The sequence below is a fragment of the Leptosomus discolor genome, unplaced genomic scaffold (genome assembly GCF_034619465.1).
Source record: "Leptosomus discolor isolate bLepDis1 unplaced genomic scaffold, bLepDis1.hap2 HAP2_SCAFFOLD_246, whole genome shotgun sequence".
NCBI lineage: Eukaryota > Metazoa > Chordata > Aves > Leptosomiformes > Leptosomidae > Leptosomus > Leptosomus discolor.
This window is the reverse complement of record NW_028237757.1, coordinates 1-20,610: the sequence shown is the minus strand read 5'-3', so window position 1 is coordinate 20,610 and position 20,610 is coordinate 1. Positions and strand designations below refer to the sequence as shown.

General features: G+C 60.9%; 2 protein-coding genes across 2 annotated transcripts in view; one reads left to right on the top strand and one right to left on the bottom strand.

Moving 5' to 3' along the window:
• LOC147413069 (eukaryotic translation initiation factor 3 subunit C-like) overlaps nt 1-19,749 on the top strand; it is a 30,939-nt gene extending 11,190 nt beyond the window's left edge. Inside the window, 12 exon segments of the mRNA XM_086480705.1 lie at nt 29-132; nt 1,593-1,635; nt 1,637-1,735; nt 3,828-3,953; nt 5,524-5,617; nt 5,706-6,118; nt 14,419-14,783; nt 17,604-17,762; nt 19,077-19,142; nt 19,218-19,305; nt 19,393-19,559; nt 19,665-19,749. Of these exon segments, the coding sequence (XP_086336831.1) occupies nt 29-132; nt 1,593-1,635; nt 1,637-1,735; nt 3,828-3,953; nt 5,524-5,617; nt 5,706-6,118; nt 14,419-14,783; nt 17,604-17,762; nt 19,077-19,142; nt 19,218-19,305; nt 19,393-19,559; nt 19,665-19,749 (1,809 nt within the window).
• On the bottom strand, nt 15,052-16,475 carry LOC147413070 (uncharacterized; the record flags this gene model as incomplete). The annotated part of the gene is made up of 5 exons (XM_086480704.1): nt 16,350-16,475; nt 16,158-16,289; nt 15,658-15,906; nt 15,331-15,528; nt 15,052-15,249 (listed from the first exon to the last, which is right to left on the bottom strand). Coding segments are annotated over exons 1-5 (903 nt in total), but the record flags the coding sequence as incomplete, so codon positions are not given.
• Nucleotides 19,750-20,610: the final 861 nt, after the last annotated feature.

Below are 20,610 nucleotides of genomic sequence, written 5' to 3'. Positions count from 1 at the left end.
CCCCCCCCAGCGCCTCGGCGCCCCCCAGGAGAAGCCCAAGATGTTCGCCAAGGGGACGGAGATCACGGCGGCCGTGGTGGTGAAGAAGCTCAACGAGATCCTGCAGGCGCGCGGCAAGAAGGGCACGGACCGGTGAGGGCGGGGGGCGGCGCTGGGGGGCTGCCCCCCAAGTGGGGGGGGGGGGCGGGGGGGCGCGGGCGGGGGGGGGAGGGGGGTGGGGAAGGGGGTCTAGGGGGGGTGGGGGGGGGTGTGATGGTGGAGCATGGGGGGGGGGGGGGAGGTGTGGGGCTGGGGGGGTGGGGGGGAGCAGAGCTATGGGGCTGCCCCCCAAGTGGGGGGGGGGGGGGGGGCGCGGGCGGGGGGGGGGAGGGGGGTCTAGGGGGGTGGTGTGGGGGGTGATGGTGGAGCACAGGGTTGGGGGTGGGGGGGTAGTTGGGGGGGTTGGGGGGGTGGGTGGGGCGGAGCTATGGGGCCGCCCCATAAGTTGGGGGGCGCGGGGGGAGGTGGGTGGAGGGGGTCTAGGGCGGTAGGGGGAGGGGGTGTGATGATGGAGCATAGGGTTGGGGGTGGTGGGGGGGAGTTGGGGGGTTGGGGTGGGGTGGGGCGGAGCTATGGGGCTGCCCCCCAAGTGGGGGGGGGGCGCGGGCGGGGGGGAGAGGGGGGCGGGGAAGGGGGTCTAGGGGGGTGGGGGGGGGGGTGTGAGGGTGGAGCATAGGGTTGGGGGGGGGGGGGGAGGTGTGGGGCTGGGGGGGTGGGGGGGGGCGGCGCTGTGGGGCTGCCCCCCAAGTGGGGGGGGGGGGGGGGGGGGGGCGCGAGCGGGGCGGGGAGGGGGGTCTAGGGCGGTGGGGGGGGGGTGTGGGGGTGATGGTGGAGCATAAGGTTGGGGGTGGGGGGGGGAGTTGGGGGGGGTGGGGGGGTGGGTGGGGTGGAGCTATGGGGCTGCCCCCTAAGTTGGGGGGCACGGGCGGGGGGGGGGCGGGGAGGGGGGTCTAGGGGGGCGGGGGGGGGGTGGTGTGGGGGGTGATGGAATAGGTGAGCATAGGGTTGGGGGGGGAGTTGGGGGGGTGGGGGGGGTGGGGTGGAGCTATGGGGCCGCCCCCTAAGTTGGGGGGGCGCGGAGGGGGGAGGGGGCGTAGGGTGGTGGGGGTGGAGCGAGTGGGGGTGGGGCTGGAGAACATTGAGGTGTGATGGTGATGGGGGGGCTGGGGCGGGGTTGGGGGGGCAGAGCGGCGCTATGGGGCTGCCCCCTAAGTTGGGGGGTGTGGGAGGGGGAGGGGGCGTGGGGCGGTGGGGATGGAGCGAGTGGGGGTGGGGCTGGAGGAGATTGAAGTGTGATGGTGATGGGGGGGTTGGGGGGGCTGGGGCGGGGGTTGGGGGGGCTGGGGCGGCGCTATGGGGCCGCCCCCTAAGTTGGGGGGGCGCGGAGGGGGAGGGGGCGTAGGGCGGTGGGGGTGGAGCGAGTGGGGGTGGGGCTGGAGAACATTGAGGTGTGATGAGTTGGGGGGGTGGGGCGGGGCTGGGGGGGCTGGGGCGGGGTTGGGGGGGCTGGGGCGGCGCTATGGGGCCGCCCCCCTAAGTTGGGGGGCGCGCAGGGCGGCGCAGATCGAGCTGCTGCAGGTGCTGGTGGGGGTGGCGGGCCGAGCACGGGCTGGGGGTGGCCGTCGAGGTGAAGATCAAGTTCAGCATCATCGCCTCCCTCTACGACTACAACCCCAACCTGGCCACCTACATGCGGGTCCGTGGGGCGCTGGGGGGGCGCTGTGGGGCGCTATGGGGCGGGGGGGGGGGTGTGGGGCGGGGAGGGGGGGGGGAATTGGGGTGATAGGGGGGGGGTTGGGGGGTGATATGGGGGGGTATAGGGGCAGTGGGGGGGGTTATTGGGGGTCTTGGGGGGGTGGGTGGGGGATGGGGTGTGGGGGCAGGGTGGGGGGAGGCCGCTATGGGGCAGGGGGGGGGATGTGGGGGCGGGGAGGGGGGGGGGAATTGGGGTGATGGGGGGGGGTTCGGGGGCGGTATGGGGGGGTTTGGGGGGTGATATGGGGGGGTTTGGGGGCGGTGGGGGGGGGGTGGTTGGGGGGTGGGGTGTGGGGGCAGGGTGGGGGGAGGCCCGCTATGGGGCGGGGGGGGGGATGTGGGGGCGGCGAGGGGGGGGGGGAATTGGGGTGATACGGGGGGAATTGGGGTGATATGGGGGGGTTTGGGGGTGATATGGGGGGGTATGGGGGTGGTGGGGGGGGGTGGTTGGGGGATGGGGTGTGGGGGCGGGGTGGGGGGAGGCCGCTATGGGGCGGGGGGGGATGTGGGGCGGGGGGGGGGGGGGGAATTGGGGTGATAGGGGGGGGTTTGGGGGTGATATGAGGGGGTTTGGGGGTGATATGGGGGGGTTTGGGGGCGGGTGGGGGGGGTGGTTGGGGGTCTTGGGGGGGGGGGGTGGGGGGAGGGCCGCTATGGGGCGGGGGGGAGGTGTGGGGCAGGGAGGGGGGGGGAATTGGGGTGATATGGGGGGGGTTGGGGGGTGATATGGGGGGGTTTGGGGGTGATATGGGGGGGTATGGGGGCAGTAAAGTGGGGTATGGGGGCGGGGGGGGGTGGTTGGGGGATGGGGTGTGGGGCGGGGTGGGGGGAGGCCGCTATGGGGCGGGGGGGAGGTGTGGGGGCGGCGAGGGGGAGGGGATTGGGGGGATATGGGGGGTTTTGGGGGGTGATATGTGGGGGTTTGGGGGTGATATGGGGGGGTTTGGGGGCGGTGGGGGGGGTGGTTGGGGGTCTTGGGGGGGCTCTGGGGGGGGCAGGGCGGGATGTGTGGGGCGGGATGTGTGGGGCAGCCATGTGTGGGGCGCCGTGGGGCAGGCGGAGCTGGGGCAGAGGCGGGGGATGGGGCGGGATGGGGTGGGTTACGGTGGGGGATGGGGTGGATTATCGGGGGGAGGGGGTGGATTATCGGGGGGAGGGGCTCGGGGGGGGGCAGGGCGGGATGTGTGGGGCGGGATGTGTGGGTCAGGGATGTGTGGGGCGCCATGGGGCAGGCGGATAGGCGGAGCTGGGGCAGAGGCAGGACAGGGGGTGGGTTATGGGGGGGATGGGGTGGGTTACGGTGGGGGATGGGGTGGGTTATCGGGGGGAGGGGCTCGGGGGGGGGTAGGGCGGGATGTGTGGGGCGGGACGTGTGGGGCAGCCATGTGTGGGGCGCCGTGGGGCAGGCGGAGCTGTGGCAGAAGCGGGCGATGGGGGGGATGGGGTGGATTATCGGGGGGAGGGGGTGGATTATAGGGGGGAGGGGCTCTGGGGGGGCCAGGGCGGGATGTGTGGGGCAGGGATGTGTGGGTCAGGACGTGTGGGGCGCCGTGGGGCAGGCGGAGCTGGGGCAGAGGCAGGACAGGGGGTGGGTTATTGGGGGGATGGGGTGGGTTACGGTGGGGGATGGGGTGGGTTATCAGGGGGAGGGGCTCGGGGGGGGCAGGGCAGGATGTGTGGGGCAGGATGTGTGGGTCAGGATGTGTGGGGCGCCGTGGGGCAGGCGGAGCTGTGGCAGAAGCGGGCGATGGGGGGGGATGGGGTGGGTTATGAGGGGGAGGGGGTGGGTTATCAGGGGGGAGGGGCTCGGGGGGGGCCAGGGCGGGATGTGTGGGGCAGGACATGTGGGTCAGGGATGTGTGGGGCGCTGTGGGGCAGGCGGAGCTGTGGCAGAAGTGGGGGATGGGGGGGGGATGGGGTGGGTTACGGTGGGGGATGGGGTGGATTATCGGGGGGAGGGGCTCGGGGGGGGCAGGGTGGGATGTGTGGGGCGGGACGTGTGGGTCAGGGATGTGTGGGGCGCCGTGGGGCAGGCGGAGCTGTGGCAGAAGTGCCTGGGCTGCATCGAGGAGCTGCTGGACGTGCTCTTCGCCCACCCCGAGATCTTCATCGGGGAGAACATCGTGGAGGAGTCGGAGAACTTGGCCAATCCCGAGCAGGTGGGCGGGGCCGGGGGGGGGGAGGGGCTGGGGGGGGAGGGGCTGTGGGGGGGGAGGGGCGGGGGGGAGGGGCCGGGGGGGGTGGTTGGGGGGAGTTGGGGGGCTGGAGGGGGCGGTTGGGGGGTTGGAGGGGGGAGTTGGGGGGCTGGAGATGGGGGTTGGGGGGCACAGTGGGGCAGTTGGGGGGCTGGAGGGGGGAGTTGGGGGGAGTTGGGGGGCTGGAGATGGGGGTTGGGGGGCTGGAGGGGGGAGTTATGGGGCTGGAGAGGGTGATTGGGCTGGGAGAGGGAGTTGGGGGGCTGGAGATGGGGGTTGGGGGGCTGGGGGGGGAGTTGGGGGGAGTTGGGGGCTGGAGGAGGGGGTTGGGGGGCGCAGTGGGGCAGTTGGGGGGCTGGAGGGGGGAGTTGGAGGGAGTTGGGGGGCTGGAGATGGGGGTTGGGGGGCTGGGGGTGGGAGTTGGGGGCTGGAGATGGGGGTTGGGGGGGCGCAGCGGGGCAGTTGGGGGGCTGGAGGGGGGAGTTGGGGGGTTGGAGGGGGGAGTTATGGGGCTGGAGAAGGTACTTATGGGTCCGGGGGAGGTGGTTATGGGTCTGGGGCAGAGGGTTATTGACCCACAGCAGGCGGTTATGGGTCCAGGAAAGGCACTTAGGGGTCCCACAGATGTAGTTATGGGTCCGGGGCAGGCACTTATGGGTCTGGACAAGCACTTATGGGTCTGAGGCAGGCACTTATGGGTCCGGACAAGCACTTATGGGTCTGGGGCAGGTACTTATGGATCCAGGACAGGCACTTATGGGTCCCACGGATATAGTTATGGGTCCTGTGGAGGCGGTTATGGGTCTGGACAGGCACTTATGGGTCCAGAGCAGCCACTTATGGGTCCCATGGATATACTTATGGGTCTGGGGCAGGCACTTATGGGTCCAGGACAGGTACTTATGGGTCCCACGGATATAATTATGGGTCCTGTGGAGGCGGTTATGGGTCCAGGACAGGCACTTATGGGTCCAGAGCAGGTACTTATGGGTCCCATGGATATACTTATGGGTCCGGGGCAGGCACTTATGGGTCCAGACAAGCACTTATGGGTCTGGGGCAGGCACTTATGGGTCCAGGGCAGGTACTTATGGGTCTGGACAAGCACTTATATGTTTGGGGCAGGCACTTATGGGTCCAGGAAAGGCACTTATGGGTCCAGGACAGGCACTTATGGGTCCGGGGCAGGCACTTATGGGTCCAGGACAGGCACTTGTGGGTCCGGGGCAGGCACTTATGGGTCCAGACAAGCACTTATGGGTCCAGGACAAGCTCTTACGGGTCTGGGGCAGGCACTTATGGGTCCGGACAAGCACTTATGGGTCCCACAGATGTAGTTATGGGTCCGGGGCAGACACTTATGGGTCCGGACAAGCACTTATCGATCCCCAGCCGGTAGTTCTGGGTCCCCCCTTCCCTTCTGGCTCCCACCCTCCCCCTCCCTTTTGGCTCCTGCCCCCTCCCCCCTTCACTTCCAGCTCCCACCCCCTCCCCCCTTCACTTATGGGTCCCGCCCCTCCCCCCCTCCCCCCAGCCCTACCGCGTCCGCGGCTGCATCCTGACGCTGGTGGAGCGCATGGACGAGGAGTTCACCAAGATCATGCAGAACACCGACCCCCACTCCCAAGGTGAGCCCTTAGGGCGGGGGGGGGTGGGTGGGCACGAGGACCTCCCCGTGTGGGGCTGCCCCATAGCTTCCCCTCCCCCCGCCCGCAGAGTACGTGGACCACCTGAAGGACGAGGGGCGGGTGTGCGCCATCATCGCCCGCCTCCAGCGGTACCTGCAGGAGAAGGGGACGACCGAGGAGCTCTGCCGCGTCTACCTCCGCCGCGTCCTCCACACCTACTACAAGTTCGACTACCGGGCCCACCGCCGGGGGGCGGGCGACCCCCAAGTGACCCCGGAGGAGAAGGAGGAAGAGGAGGAGGAGGAGGAAGACTCGGCGGCGCTGATGGAGCGCCTCTGCAAGTACGTCTACGCCAAGGACCGCACCGACCGCATCCGCACCTGCGCCATCCTCTGCCACATCTACCACCACGCCCTCCACAGCCGCTGGTACCAGGCCCGCGACCTCATGCTCATGTCCCACCTCCAGGATAACATCCAGCACGCCGACCCGCCCGTCCAGGTGGAAGGGGGGGGGGGGTGTCCCGGGTCCCACAAGTCGGGGTGGGGGTGGGGAGGGGTTGAGGAGGTTCAAAACGTGACCCATAGGTCTTGAAGGGGGTCGGGAGGTTCTCAAGTGAAGGTTGAGGAACGTCAAAGAAGGTCTATGGGGTGGGTTGGGGTTGTCCCAGGGGTTCTGGGGCTGCCCCACAGGTCGTTATGGGGGTGGGGAGGGGTTGAGGAGGTTCAAAACGTGACCCATAGATCTTGAAGGGGGTCAGGAGGTTCTCGAGTGAAGGTTGAGGAACATCGGAGAAGGTCTATGGGGGGGTTGGAGGTGCTCCAGGGGTTCTGGGGCTGCCCCACAGGTCGTTATGGGGCTGGGGATACGATCTATGGGGGTGGGGAGGGGTTGCGTAGGTTCAAAACGTGACCCATAGGTCTTGAAGGGCGTCGGGAGGTTCTCAAGTGAAGGTTGAGGAACGTCAAAGAAGGTCCGTGGGGGGGTTGGGGGTGCTCTAGGGGTTGTGGGGCTGCCCCACAGGTCGTTATGGGGGTGGGGATACGAGTTATGGGGGTGGGGAGGGGTTGCGGAGGGTCGGAAAGGGCCCCATGGGTCGGGAAGGGCGTCGGGAGGTTCTCGAGTGAAGGGTGAGGAACATCGGAGAAGGTCTATGGGGGGGTTGGGGGTGCTCTAGGGGTTCTGCTCCCACCCCATAAGTAGTTATGGGGGTGGGGATACAAGTTATGGGGCTGGGGAGGGGTTGAGGAGGTTCAAAACGTGACCCATAGGTCTTGAAGGGGATCGGGAGGTTCTCGAGTGAAGGTTGAGGAACATCGGAGAAGGTCTATGGGGCGGGTTGGGGGTGCTCCAGGGGTTCTGGGGCTGCCCCACAGGTAGTTATGGGGCTGGGGAGGGGTTGAGGAGGTTCAAAACGTGACCCATAGGTCTGCAAGTCGCTCGGGAGGTTCTCAAGTGAAGGTTGAGGAACGTCAAAGAAGGTCTATGGGGCAGTTGGGGTTGTCCCAGGGGTTTTGGGGGTGCCCCACAGGTAGTTATGGGGGTGGGGAGGGGTTGCATAGGTTCAAAACGTGACCCATAGGTCTTGAAGGGGGTTGGGAGGTTCTCAAGTGAAGGTTGAGGAACGTCAAAGAAGGTCTATGGGGCGGGTTGGGGGTGCTCTAGGGGTTCTGCTCCCACCCCATAAGTAGTTATGGGGGTGGGGATACGAGTTATGGGGCTGGGGAGGGGCCTCGTAGGTTCAAAACGTGCCCCATAGATCTGCAAGTCGCTATGGAGGTTCTCAAGTGAAGGTTGAGGAACATTGGAGAAGGTCCATGGGGGGGTTGGGGGTGCTCTAGGGGTTCTGGGGCTGCCCCACAGGTAGTTATGGGGGTGGGGAGGGGTTGCATAGGTTCAAAACGTGACCCATAGGTCTTGAAGGGGGTCGGGAGGTTCTTAAGTGAAGGTTGAGGAACATCGGAGAAGGTCCATGGGGCGGTTGGGGGTGCTCTAGGGGTTCTGGGGCTGCCCCACAGGTCGTTATGGGGGTGGGGATACGAGTTATGGGGCTGGGGAGGGGTTGAGGAGGTTCAAAACGTGACCCATAGGTCTTGAAGGGGGTCGGGAGGTTCTCAAGTGAAGGTTGAGGAACATTGGAGAAGGTCTATGGGGCGGGTTGGGGTTGTCCCAGGGGTTCTGGGGGTGCCCCACAAGTCGTTATGGGGCCGGGGATACGAGTTATGGGGCTGGGGAGGGGTTGAGGAGGTTCAAAACGTGACCCATAGGTCTTGAAGGGGATCGGGAGGTTCTCGAGTGAAGGTTGAGGAACGTCGGAGAAGGTCTATGGGGCGGGTTGGGGGTGCTCCAGGGGTTCTGGGGGTGCCCCACAGGTCGTTATGGGGGTGGGGATACGAGTTATGGGGGTGGGGAGGGGTTGCATAGGTTCAAAACGTGACCCATAGGTCTTGAAGGGGGTCGGGAGGTTCTTAAGTGAAGGTTGAGGAACATCGGAGAAGGTCCATAGGGGGGTTGGGGGGGCTCTAGGAGTTCAGGGGGTGCCCCACAGGTAGTTATGGGGCTGGGGAGGGGTTGCGTAGGGTCGGAACAGGGCCCCGTGGGTCTTGAAGGGGGTCGGGAGGTTCTCGAGTGAAGGGTGAGGAACATCGGAGAAGGTCCGTGGGGGGGTTGGGGGTGCTCTAGGGGTTCTGGGGCTGCCCCACAGGTAGTTATGGGGCTGGGGAGGGGTTGGGGAGGTTCAAAACGTGACCCATAGGTCTTGAAGGGGGTCGGGAGGTTCTCAAGTGAAGGTTGAGGAACGTCAAAGAAGGTCTATGGGGCGAGTTGGGGTTGTCCCAGGGGTTCTGGGGCTGCCCCACAGGTAGTTATGGGGCTGGGGATACGAGTTATGGGGCTGGGGAGGGGTTGAGGAGGTTCAAAACGTGACCCATAGATCTGCAAGGTGCTCGGGAGGTTCTCAAGTGAAGGTTGAGAAACATCGGAGAAGGTCCATGGGGGGGTTGGGGGTGCTCCAGGGGTTCTGGGGCTGCCCCACAGGTAGTTATGGGGCTGGGGATACGAGTTATGGGGCTGGGGAGGGGTTGCGGAGGGTCGGAACGGGCCCCGTGGGTCGGGAAGGGGGTCGGGAGGTTCTCAAGTGAAGGTTGAGGAACGTCAAAGAAGGTCTATGGGGCGGGTTGGGGTTGTCCCAGGGGTTCTGGGGCTGCCCCACAGGTCGTTATGGGGCTGGGGAGGAGCTCTGTAGGTTCAAAACGTGCCCCATAGATCTGCAAGTCGCCGTGGAGGTTCTCAAGTGAAGGTTGAGGAACATCAGAGAAGGTCCATGGGGGGGGTTGGGGTTGTCCCAGGGGTTCTGGGGCTGCCCCACAGGTCGTTATGGGGCCGGGGATACAATCTATGGGGCCGGGGAGCCGCCCCATAGACTCAAACCCCGCCCCATAGATCTTCAACCCATCCTGGAAGTTCTCACCTCGAGGTTGAGGAACATCAGAGAAGGTCCATGGGGGGGGGGGGGGGGGGGGCTGCCCCATGGGTTCCGCTCCCGCCCCACAAGTAGTTCTGGGGCCGGGGTGCCGCCCCCTACCTCCTGGCTCCACCCCCACCCCCCAAGCTCCTCCCCCTCCCCCCCCTCCCCCTCCCGGAGGTCCCTCAGGAGCTCCAGCCCCACCGCTCCGGCTCCTGGAGGTGCCTCGGGATTTTCCGCCCCAAATCTTGGGGGTTTTGTGGGTTTTAGCCCCAAATCTCCATCGCCTGGAGGTTCCTCAGGGTTCCCATCACCCAATCTCCGTGGTTTTGAGGTTCCTCAGGAGTTTCATCCCAAATTTCCTTCTCCTTCTCCATCTCCTGGAGGTTCCTCAGGAGCTCCAGCTCCAAATCTCCACGTTTTTGAGGTTCCTCAAGAGTTTTACCCCAAATTTTCTTCTCCTTCTCCATCTCCTTGAGGTTCCTCATGGTTTCCATCACCCAATTTAGATGTTTTTGAGGTTCCTCATGAGTTTTACCCCAAATTTTCTTCTCCTTCTCCATCTCCTTGAGGTTCCTCATGGTTTCCATCACCCAATTTAGATGTTTTTGAGGTTCCTCATGAGTTTCATCCCCGATTTCCTCCTCCTTCTCCATCTCCTGGAGGTTCCTCAGGAGCTCCAGCCCCAAATCTTGATGGGTTTGAGGTTCCTCAGGGTTTTTACCCCAAATTTCCTTCTTCTTCTCCATCTCCTTGAGGTTCCTCATGGTTTCCATCACCCAATTTAGATGGTTTTGAGGTTCCTCAAGATTTTTATTCCAAATTTCCTCCTTCTTCTCCATGTTTTTGAGGTTCCTCATGGTTTCTGATCCCAAATCTCCATCTCCTGGAGGTTCCTCATGGTTTCCATCACCCAATCTGGATGGTTTTGAGGTTCCTCATGGTTTTTACCCCAAATTTCCTCCTTCTTCTTCATCACCTGGAGGTTCCTCAGGAGCTCCAGCCCCAAATCTCCACGTTTTTGAGGTTCCTCATGAGTTTTACCCCAAATTTTCTTCTTCTTCTCCATCTCCTGGAGGTTCCTCATGGTTCCCATCACCCGATCTTGATGGTTTTGAGGTTCCTCAAGAGTTTTATTCCTAATTTCCTTCTTCTTCTCCATGTTTTTGAGGTTCCTCATGGTTTCTGATCCCGAATCTCCATCTCCTTGAGGTTCCTCATGGTTTCCATCACCCAATCTCCATGTTTTTGAGGTTCCTCAGGGTTTTTAACCCAAATTTCCTCCTTCTTCTTCATCACCTTGAGGTTCCTCAGGAGCTCCAGCCCCAAATCTTGATGGTTTTGAGGTTCCTCAGGGTTTTCATCCCCAGTTTCCTTCTTCTTCTCCATCTCCTGGAGGTTCCTCATGGTTTCCATCACCAGATTTAGATGTTTTTGAGGTTCCTCATGAGTTTTACCCCAAATTTCCTTCTCCTTCACCATCTCCTTGAGGTTCCTCATGATTTTCAGCCCCAAATCTCCATCTCCTTGAGGTTCCTCATGGTTTCCATCACCCAATTTAGATGTTTTTGAGGTTCCTCATGAGTTTTACCCCAAATTTTCTTCTCCTTCTCCATCTCCTTGAGGTTCCTCATGGTTTCCATCACCCAATCTCCATGTTTTTGAGGTTCCTCATGGTTTCCATCAACAGATTTAGATGTTTTTGAGGTTCCTCATGGTTTTTATCCCAAATTTCCTTCTCCTTCTTCATCTCCTTGAGGTTCCTCATGATTTTCAGCCCCAAATTTTCATGTTTTTGAGGTTCCTCATGGTTTCTGATCCCAAATCTCCATCTCCTTGAGGTTCCTCATGGTTTCCATCACCAACTTTAGATGTTTTTGAGGTTCCTCATGAGTTTTACCCCAAATTTTCTTCTCCTTCTCCATCTCCTTGAGGTTCCTCATGGTTTCCATCACCCGATTTAGATGTTTTTGAGGTTCCTCATGGTTTCTGATCCCAAACCTCCATCCCCATGAGGTTCCTCCTGACTTCGGTGTCCTCCCCTTCCCCCCCGCAGATCCTCTACAACCGCACCATGGTCCAACTGGGCATCTGCGCCTTCCGCCAGGGCCTGATCAAGGACGCCCACAACGCCCTGCTGGACATCCAGTCCTCGGGGCGGGCCAAGGAGCTGCTGGGCCAGGGCCTTCTCCTGCGGAGCCTGCCCCTCCCCCGGGGCTTCCGCGGGGCCTCCGGCCCCCGACCTCCTCCTCCTCCGCCATCTCCATGAGGTTCCTCACCACCTCCAGCCCCGAAGCTTCATCCTCTGGAGGTTCCTCAGGGTTTTTACCTCCAACCTCCTCCTCCTTCTCCATCTCCTGGAGGTTCCTCAGGAGCTCCAGCCCCAAATCTTGATGGTTTTGAGGTTCCTCAGGGGTTTTATCCCCAATTTCCTTCTTCTTCTCCATGTTTTTGAGGTTCCTCAGGGTTTCTGATCCCGAATCTCCATCTCCTTGAGGTTCCTCATGGTTTCCATCACCCAATCTCCATGGTTTTGAGGTTCCTCAGGGTTTTCATCCTCAGTTTCCTTCTTCTTCTCCATCTCCTGGAGGTTCCTCATGGTTTCCATCACCAACTTTAGATGTTTTTGAGGTTCCTCATGGTTTCTACCCCCAATTTCCTTCTCCTTCTCCATGTTTTTGAGGTTCCTCATGGTTTCCATCACCCGATTTAGATGTTTTTAAGGTTCCTCATGGTTTCCATCACCAGATTTAGATGTTTTTGAGGTTCCTCATGGTTTCCATCACCCAATTTAGATGTTTTTGAGGTTCCTCATGAGTTTTACCCCAAATTTCCTTTTCCTTAACCATCTCCTTGAGGTTCCTCATGGTTTCCATCACCCAGTCTCCATGTTTTTGAGGTTCCTCATGGTTTCCATCACCAACTTTAGATGGTTTTGAGGTTCCTCATGATTTCTACCCCCAATTTCCTTCTCCTTCTCCATGTTTTTGAGGTTCCTCATGGTTTCCATCACCCAATTTAGATGTTTTTGAGGTTCCTCATGGTTTCTGTTCCCAAACCTCCATCCCCATGAGGTTCCTCCTGACTTCGGTGTCCTCCCCTTCCCCCCCGCAGATCCTCTACAACCGCACCATGGTCCAACTGGGCATCTGCGCCTTCCGCCAGGGCCTGATCAAGGACGCCCACAACGCCCTGCTGGACATCCAGTCCTCGGGGCGGGCCAAGGAGCTGCTGGGCCAGGGCCTTCTCCTGCGGAGCCTGCCCCTCCCCCGGGGCTTCCGCGGGGCCTCCGGCCCCCGACCTCCTCCTCCTCCGCCATCTCCATGAGGTTCCTCACCACCTCCAGCCCCGAAGCTTCATCCTCTGGAGGTTCCTCAGGGTTTTTACCCCAAATTTCCTCCTTCTTCTTCATCTCCTTGAGGTTCCTCATGGTTTCCATCACCCAATCTCCATGTTTTTGAGGTTCCTCATGGTTTCCATCACCAGATTTAGATGTTTTTGAGGTTCCTCATGATTTTTATCCCAAATTTCCTTCTCCTTCTTCATCTCCTTGAGGTTCCTCATGATTTTCAGCCCCAAATTTTCATGTTTTTGAGGTTCCTCATGGTTTCCATCACCCAATTTAGATGTTTTTGAGGTTCCTCATGAGTTTTACCTCCAATTTCCTTCTCCTTCTCCATGTTTTTGAGGTTCCTCATGGTTTCCATCACCCAATTTAGATGTTTTTGAGGTTCCTCATGGTTTCCATCACCCAATTTAGATGTTTTTGAGGTTCCTCATGGTTTCCATCACCCAATCTCCATGTTTTTGACGTTCCTCATGAGTTTTACCTCCAATTTTCTTCTCCTTCTCCATCTCCTGGAGGTTCCTCATGGTTTCCATCACCCAATCTCCATGTTTTTGAGGTTCCTCATGGTTTCCATCACCCGATTTAGATGTTTTTGAGGTTCCTCATGATTTCTACCCCCAATTTCCTTCTCCTTCTCCATGTTTTTGAGGTTCCTCATGGTTTCCATCACCCAATCTCCATGTTTTTGAGGTTCCTCATGGTTTCTCATCTCAAATCTCCATCTCCTTGAGGTTCCTTATGGTTCCCATCACCAGATTTAGATGTTTTTGAGGTTCCTCATGGTTTCTCATCTCAAACCTCCATCTCCATGAGGTTCCTCATGGTTTCCATCACCCAATTTAGATGTTTTTGAGGTTCCTCATGGTTTCCATCACCCAATTTAGATGTTTTCGAGGTTCCTCATGGTTTCTGATCCCAAACCTCCATCCCCATGAGGTTCCTCCTGACTTCGGTGTCCTCCCCTTCCCCCCCGCAGATCCTCTACAACCGCACCATGGTCCAACTGGGCATCTGCGCCTTCCGCCAGGGCCTGATCAAGGACGCCCACAACGCCCTGCTGGACATCCAGTCCTCGGGGCGGGCCAAGGAGCTGCTGGGCCAGGGCCTTCTCCTGCGGAGCCTGCCCCTCCCCCGGGGCTTCCGCAGGGCCTCCGGCCCCCGACCTCCTCCTCCTCCATCTCCATGAGGTTCCTCACCACCTCCAGCCCCGAAGCTTCATCCTCTGGAGGTTCCTCAGGGTTTTTACCTCCAACCTCCTCCTCCTTCTCCATCACCTGGAGGTTCCTCAGGAGCTCCAGCCCCAAATCTTGATGGTTTTGAGGTTCCTCAGGGTTTTTACCCCAAATTTCCTTCTCCTTCTTCATCTCCTTGAGGTTCCTCATGATTTTCAGCCCCAAATTTTCATGTTTTTGAGGTTCCTCATGGTTTCCATCACCCAATCTCCATGTTTTTGAGGTTCCTCATGGTTTCCATCACCCAATCTCCATGTTTTTGAGGTTCCTCATGGTTTCCATCACCAGATTTAGATGTTTTTGAGGTTCCTCATGGGTTTTATCCCCAGTTTCCTCCTCCTTCTCCATCTCCTGGAGGTTCCTCAGGAGCTCCAGCCCCAAATCTTGATGGTTTTGAGGTTCCTCATGATTTTTATCCCCAATTTCTTTCTCCTTCACCATCTCCTGGAGGTTCCTCATGGTTTCCATCACCCAATCTTGATGGTTTTGAGGTTTTTCAAGATTTTTATTCCAAATTTCCTTCTTCTTCTCCATGTTTTTGAGGTTCCTCATGGTTTCCATCACCCAATTTAGATGTTTTTGAGGTTCCTCATGAGTTTTACCTCCAATTTTCTTCTCCTTCTCCATCTCCTTGAGGTTCCTCATGATTTTCAGCCCCAAATTTTCATGTTTTGAGGTTCCTCATGGTTTCTGATCCCAAACCTCCATCCCCATGAGGTTCCTCACCCCTCCCCACCTCTCCCCTTCCCCCCCGCAGATCCTCTACAACCGCACCATGGTCCAACTGGGCATCTGCGCCTTCCGCCAGGGCCTGATCAAGGACGCCCACAACGCCCTGCTGGACATCCAGTCCTCGGGGCGGGCCAAGGAGCTGCTGGGCCAGGGCCTTCTCCTGCGGAGCCTGCAGGAGCGCAACGCGGAGCAGGAGAAGGTGGAGAAGCGGCGGCAGGTGCCCTTCCACATGCACGTCAACCTGGAGCTGCTGGAGTGCGTCTACCTGGTGGCGGCCATGCTGCTGGAGATCCCCTACATGGCGGCCCACGAGGGCGACGCCCGCCGCCGCATGATCAGCAAGCAGTTCCACCACCAGCTGCGCGTCGGCGAGAGGCAGCCGCTGCTCGGTCAGGGCCTGCCTCCTCCTCCTCCTCCTCCTCTTCCTCCTCTTCATCTTCCTCCTCATCGTCCTCCTCCTGGTCCTGGTTGTCCTCCTCATCATTCTCCTCGTGGTTCCGGAGGTTCTTGCCTCCTCGTTCCTCTCCGTGTTCTCCTTCTCCATGTTCTCCTCCTTCTCCATGTTCTTCTTCTCCTCCTCCTCCTCTTCCTCCTCTTCGTCTTCCTCCTCGGGGTCCTCCTCATCGTCCTCCTCCTGGTCCTGGTTGTCCTCCTCATGGTTCTGGAGGTTCTTGGCCTCCTCGTTCCTCTCCATGTTCTCCTTCTCCATGTTCTCCTCCTTCTCCTTTTCCATGTTCTTCTTCTCCTCCTCCTTCTCCTTCTCCTTCTCCTCCCCCTCCCCCTCCCCCTCCTCCTCTTCCTCTTCCTCCTCTTCGTCTTCCTCCTCGGGGTCCTCCTCATCGTCCTCCTCGTGGTTCTGGAGGTTCTTGGCCTCCTCGTTCCTCTCCATGTTCTCCTCCTCCATGTTCTCCTCCTTCTCCTTCTCTATGTTCTTCGCCTCCTCCTCCTTCTCCTCATCCTCTTCGTCTTCCTCCTCGGGGTCCTCCTCCTGGTCCTGGTTGTCCTCCTCATCATCCTCCTCGTGGTTCTTGAGGTTCTTCACCTCCTCGTTCCTCTCCATGTTCTCCATCTCCATGTTCTTCTCTTTCTCCTCCTGCTTCTCTTTCTCCTTCTTCTCCTCTTCATCTTCATCTTCCTCCTCGGGGTCCTCCTCATCATCCTCCTTCTGGTCCTGGTTGTCCTCCTCGTGGTTCTTGAGGTTCTTCACCTCCTCGTTCCTCTCCATGTTCTCCTTCTCCATGTTCTCCTCCTTCTCCTTCTCCACGTTCTTTTTCTCCTTCTCCTCCTCCTCCTCTTCATCTTCCTCCTCGGGGTCCTCCTCATCGTCCTCCTCCTGGTCCTGGTTGTCCTCCTCGTGGTTCCTGAGGTTCCTGGCCTCCTCGTTCTTCTCCGTGTTCTTCTCTTTCTCCTTTTCCATGTTCTTCTTCTCCTCCTCCCCCTGCCCCTCCCCCTCCTCCTCTTCCTCTTCCTCCTCTTCGTCTTCCTCCTCGGGGTCCTCCTCATCGTCCTCCTCGTGGTTCCGGAGGTTCTTGGCCTCCTCGTTTTTCTCCGTGTTCTCCTTCTCCATGTTCTTCTCCTCCTCCTCCTTCTCCTTCTCCTCATCCTCTTCATCTTCCTCCTCGGGTTCTCCTCATCGTCCTCCTCCTGGTCCTGGTTGTCCTCCTCGTGGTTCTGGAGGTTCTTGGCCTCCTTGTTCCTCTCCATGTTCTCCTTTTCCATGTTCTCCTCCTTCTCCTTCTCTATGTTCTTCTTCTCCTCCTTCTCCTCCTCCTCCTTCTCCTCCTCCTCTTCATCTTCCTCCTCGGGGTCCTCCTCATTGTCCTCCTCCTGGTCCTGGTTGTCCTCCTCGTGGTTCTGGAGGTTCTTGGCCTCCTTCTCCATGTTCTCCTCCTTCTCCTTTTCCATGTTCTTCTCCTCCTTCTCCTCCTCCTCCTTCTCCTCATCCTCTTCATCTTCCTCCTCATCGTCCTCCTCCTGTTCCTGGTTGTCCTCCTCGTGGTTCTGGAGGTTCTTGGCCTCCTCGTTCTTCTCCGTGTTCTCCTCCTTCTCCTCCTCCTCCTCCACCCGCCATCGTGTCTCCATCGTCCGCCATCTTGTCCCCTCCCCCATTCTCCACCATCTTATCTCCTCCTCCTCCGTCCACCATCTTGTCTCCTCCCCCTTCCTCCATCTTGTTTCCTCCCCCTTCCTCCACCATCTTGTCTCCTCCTCCCTCCGTCCGCCATCTTGTCTCTTCCCCCTCTCCGTCCGCCATCTTATCTTCTCCCCCCTTCCTCCATCTTGTCTCCTCCCCCTTCCTCCATCTTGTTTCCTCCCCCTTCCTCCACCATCTTGTCTCCTCCCTCCTCCGTCCGCCATCTTGTCTCCTCCCCCTTCCTCCATCTTATCTCCTCCCCCTTCCTCCATCTTGTCTCCTCCCCCTCTGTCCACCATCTTGTCTCCTCCCCCTCCATCCACCATCTTGTCTCTTCCCTCTCCGTCCGCCATCTTGTCTCCTCCCCCTTCCTCCATCTTGTCTCCTCCCCCCTTCCTCCATCTTGTCTCCTCCCCCTTCCTCCACCATCTTGTCTCCTCCCCTTCCATCCGCCATCTTGTCTCCTCCCCCCTTCCTCCATCTTGTCTCCTCCCCCTCCCTCCACCATCTTGTCTCTTCCCTCTCCGTCCGCCATCTTGTCTCCTCCCCCTTCCTCCATCTTGTCTCCTCCCCCCATTCTCCACCATCTTGTCTCCTCCCCCTCCGTCCGCCATCTTGTCTCTTCCCCCTCTCCATCCGCCATCTTGTCTCCTCCCCCCTTCCTCCATCTTGTCTCCTCCCTCCTCCGTCCACCATCTTGTCTCCTCCCCCTCCGTCCGCCATCTTATCTCCTCCCCCCTTCCTCCATCTTGTCTCCTTCCCCTCCGTCCACCATCTTGTCCCCTCCCCCATTCTCCAACATCTTATCTCCTCCTCCCCCTTCCTCCATCTTGTCTCCTCCCCCCTTCCTCCATCTTGTCTCCTCCCCCTTTCTCCACCATCTTATCTCCTCCCCCTCCATCCACCATCTTGTCTCCTCCCCCTTCCTCCATCTTGTCTCCTCTCCCCTCCGTCCACCATCTTGTCTCCTCCCCCCTTCCTCCATCTTGTCTCCTCCCCCCTCCATCCACCATCTTGTCTCCTCCCGCCTTCCCCGCCTCCCCTCACCGCCCTCTCCCCTCCCCCCCCGGCCAGGCCCCCCCCGAGTCCATGCGGGAGCACGTGGTGGCGGCCTCCAAGGCGATGAAGACGGGCGACTGGCGGAGCTGCCACCGCTACGTGGTCAACGAGAAGATGAACGGGAAGGTCTGGGACCTCTTCCCCGAGGCCGACAAAGTCCGCGCCATGTTGGTCAGGTAGCGGGGGGCGGGGCCAAAGGGGGGGCGGGGCCAAGGGGGGGGGCAAGGGGGGGGGCGGGGCCAAGGGGGTGGAGGGGGGGCTCGGCCGCCAGGTTGGCTCGGCCACCCGTCGGCCTCCATCTTGTCTCGTCCACCCGTCGGCCTCCATCTTGTCTCCTTCGGCCTCCATCTTGTCTGTTCTGGCCTCCATCTTGTCTCTTTCGTCCTCCATCTTGTCTTCTCCACCTTTCGTCCTCCATCTTGTCTTTTTCGTCTTCCATCTTGTCTGCGTTGTCCTCCATCTTGTCTCCTCCAACCTTCGTCCTCCATCTTGTCTCCTCTAACCTTTGTCCTCCATCTTGTCTCTTTCGTCTTCTATCTTGTCTTCTCCACCTTTCATCCTCCATCTTGTCTCCTTCGGCCTCCGTCTTGTCTCCTCCAACCCTCGGCCTCCATCTTGTCTTCTCCAACCTTCGTTTTCCATCTTGTCTCCTTCGTCCTCCATCTTGTCTTCTCCACCCTTTGTCCTCCATCTTGTCTTCTCCATCCTTCGTCTTCCATCTTGTCTGTTTCATCCTCCATCTTGTTTTCTCCACCTTTCATTCTCCATCTTGTCTCCTCCAACCTTCGTCCTCCATCTTGTTTTCTCCGCCTTTCGTCCTCCATCTTGTCTCTTTCGTCCTCCATCTTGTCTCCTCCACCCTTCGTCCTCCATCTTGTCTCTTTCGTCCTCCATCTTGTCTCTTTTATCCTCCATCTTGTTCTGTTCCCCCTTTGTGCTCGATCTTGTCTCCTTTGTCCTCCATCTTGTCTCCTCCAACCTTCGTCCTCCATCTTGTCTCCTCCAACCTTCGTCCTCCATCTTGTTTTCTCCGCCTTTCATCCTCCATCTTGTCTCTTCTGTCTTCCATCCTCTTTCGTCCTCCATCTTGTCTTCTCCACCCTTCCTCCTCCATCTTGTCTCTTTCGTCCTCCATCTTGTCTCTTTTATCCTCCATCTTGTTCTGTTCCCCCTTTCATTCTCCATCTTGTCTCCTTCGACCTCCATCTTGTCTCCTCCAACCTTCGTCCTCCATCTTGTCTTCTCCACCCTTCGTCCTCCATCTTGTCTCTTTCGTCCTCCATCTTGTCTCCTCCACCCTTCCTCCTCCATCTTGTCTTCTCCACCCTTCGTCCTCCATCTTGTCTCTTTCGTCCTCCATCTTGTCTCCTCCACCCTTCCTCCTCCATCTTGTCCCCGCGTCCTCCACTTGGGCCCCTTCCTCCACCCTCCGTCCTCCATCTTACCTCCCCTCTCCCCCCCCTCCCCCCTCCCCCCACCCCCCCCTGCAGGAAGATCCAGGAGGAGTCGCTCCGCACCTACCTCTTCACCTACAGCAGCGTCTACGACTCCATCAGGTGACGCTGGGCGGGGCCTGGGGGTGGGGGGGCGGGGCGGGGGCGTGTCCTCGCTGACCCCTCCCCCCCCCGCAGCATGGAGATCCTGGCGGCCATGTTCGAGCTGGACCTGCCGACGGTGCACAGCATCATCAGCAAGATGATCATCAACGAGGAGCTGATGGTGAGGAGGGGGGATGGGGAGGGGGGGGGTGGGGCTGCGGGGCGGAGCTTGAGGCGTGCCCCTCCCCCACCCCCCCGGCGTGGTTAGGCGTCCCTGGACCAGCCGACGCAGACGGTGATGATGCACCGGACGGAGCCGACGGCCCAGCAGAACCTGGCGCTCCAGTTGGCCGAGAAGTTGGGCAACCTGGTGGAGAACAACGAGCGCGTCTTCGACCACAAGCAGGGCTCCTACGGCGGCTACTTCCGAGGTCGGCCCCGCCCCCACCCCACCCCCACACCCCCCCCACCCCCCCCACCCCCACCTCTGGGCCTCTCACCCCTTTTTTTTTCCGGCCCCACCCCCAAAATCCCGCGTAGATCAAAAGATGGCTACCGGAAAGGCGACGGCGGCTACTTGCGTCGCGGCGGCTACCGGCAGCAGGAGCGCGGCTCCAACTACTGAGCCCCGCGGCGGGGCCTCTGCCCCACGGCGGGGCCTCCGCCCCACGGCGGGGCCTCCGCCCCGCGGCGCCGCCCCCTCTCTTGCCCCACGGCGGCGGTTCGGCGCCGTGGCGGGGGGCCCCTCTCTGCCCCGCGGCGCCGCCGCCCCCCCCCCCTCTGCCCCACAGCTCTCCCTCTGCCCCACGGCGGGGTCTGTGCCCCGTGGTGCGGCGTCCCTGCCCCACGGCGCCGCCCCCCCCCTCCTCTGCCCCACGGCGGTGCCTCTGCCCCATGGTGTGGCGTCTCTGCCCCACACCACCCCCTCTGCCCCACGGCGCCGCCCCCCCCCCCGCCCCACACCACCCCCCTCTGCCCCACACCGCCCCCCCACCCCCCCCCGCCCCACAGCTCTCCCTCTGCCCCACGGCGCCGCCCCCTCTGCCCCACCCCCCCCGCCCCACGGCGCCACCCCCTCTGCCTCCCCTCCCCCTCTGCCCCACACCACCCCCTCTGCCCCACGGCGCCTCCCCCCCCCCCCCCTTCTCCCCCCCCCTCCCCCCCCCATTTAATAAACCATTCTCTCAGCCTCGCTGTGGGGGCGTGAGTTAATGAGTGATAAACCACGGGGGGGGGGTGGGGGGGTCACACACACGGATGGGGGAGGGGAAGGGGGGGGGGGCGAAAGGATTTAACGCCGGCCCCGCGGCGACCTTTGAGCGGCGCGCGCGGGGGGGGGGTGGGGGGAGGGGGTGGGGGGGGTTGTTGGTCAGAAGCGAGCGAGCTATGGGTCGGGAGCGAAGCGAGGCGGCCGGGGGCGCCCCCCCGGCGCGGGGTCCCCCCTTCAGCGTGGGGGAGGGGCGGGCCTTGCGGCTGAAGAGCGGGA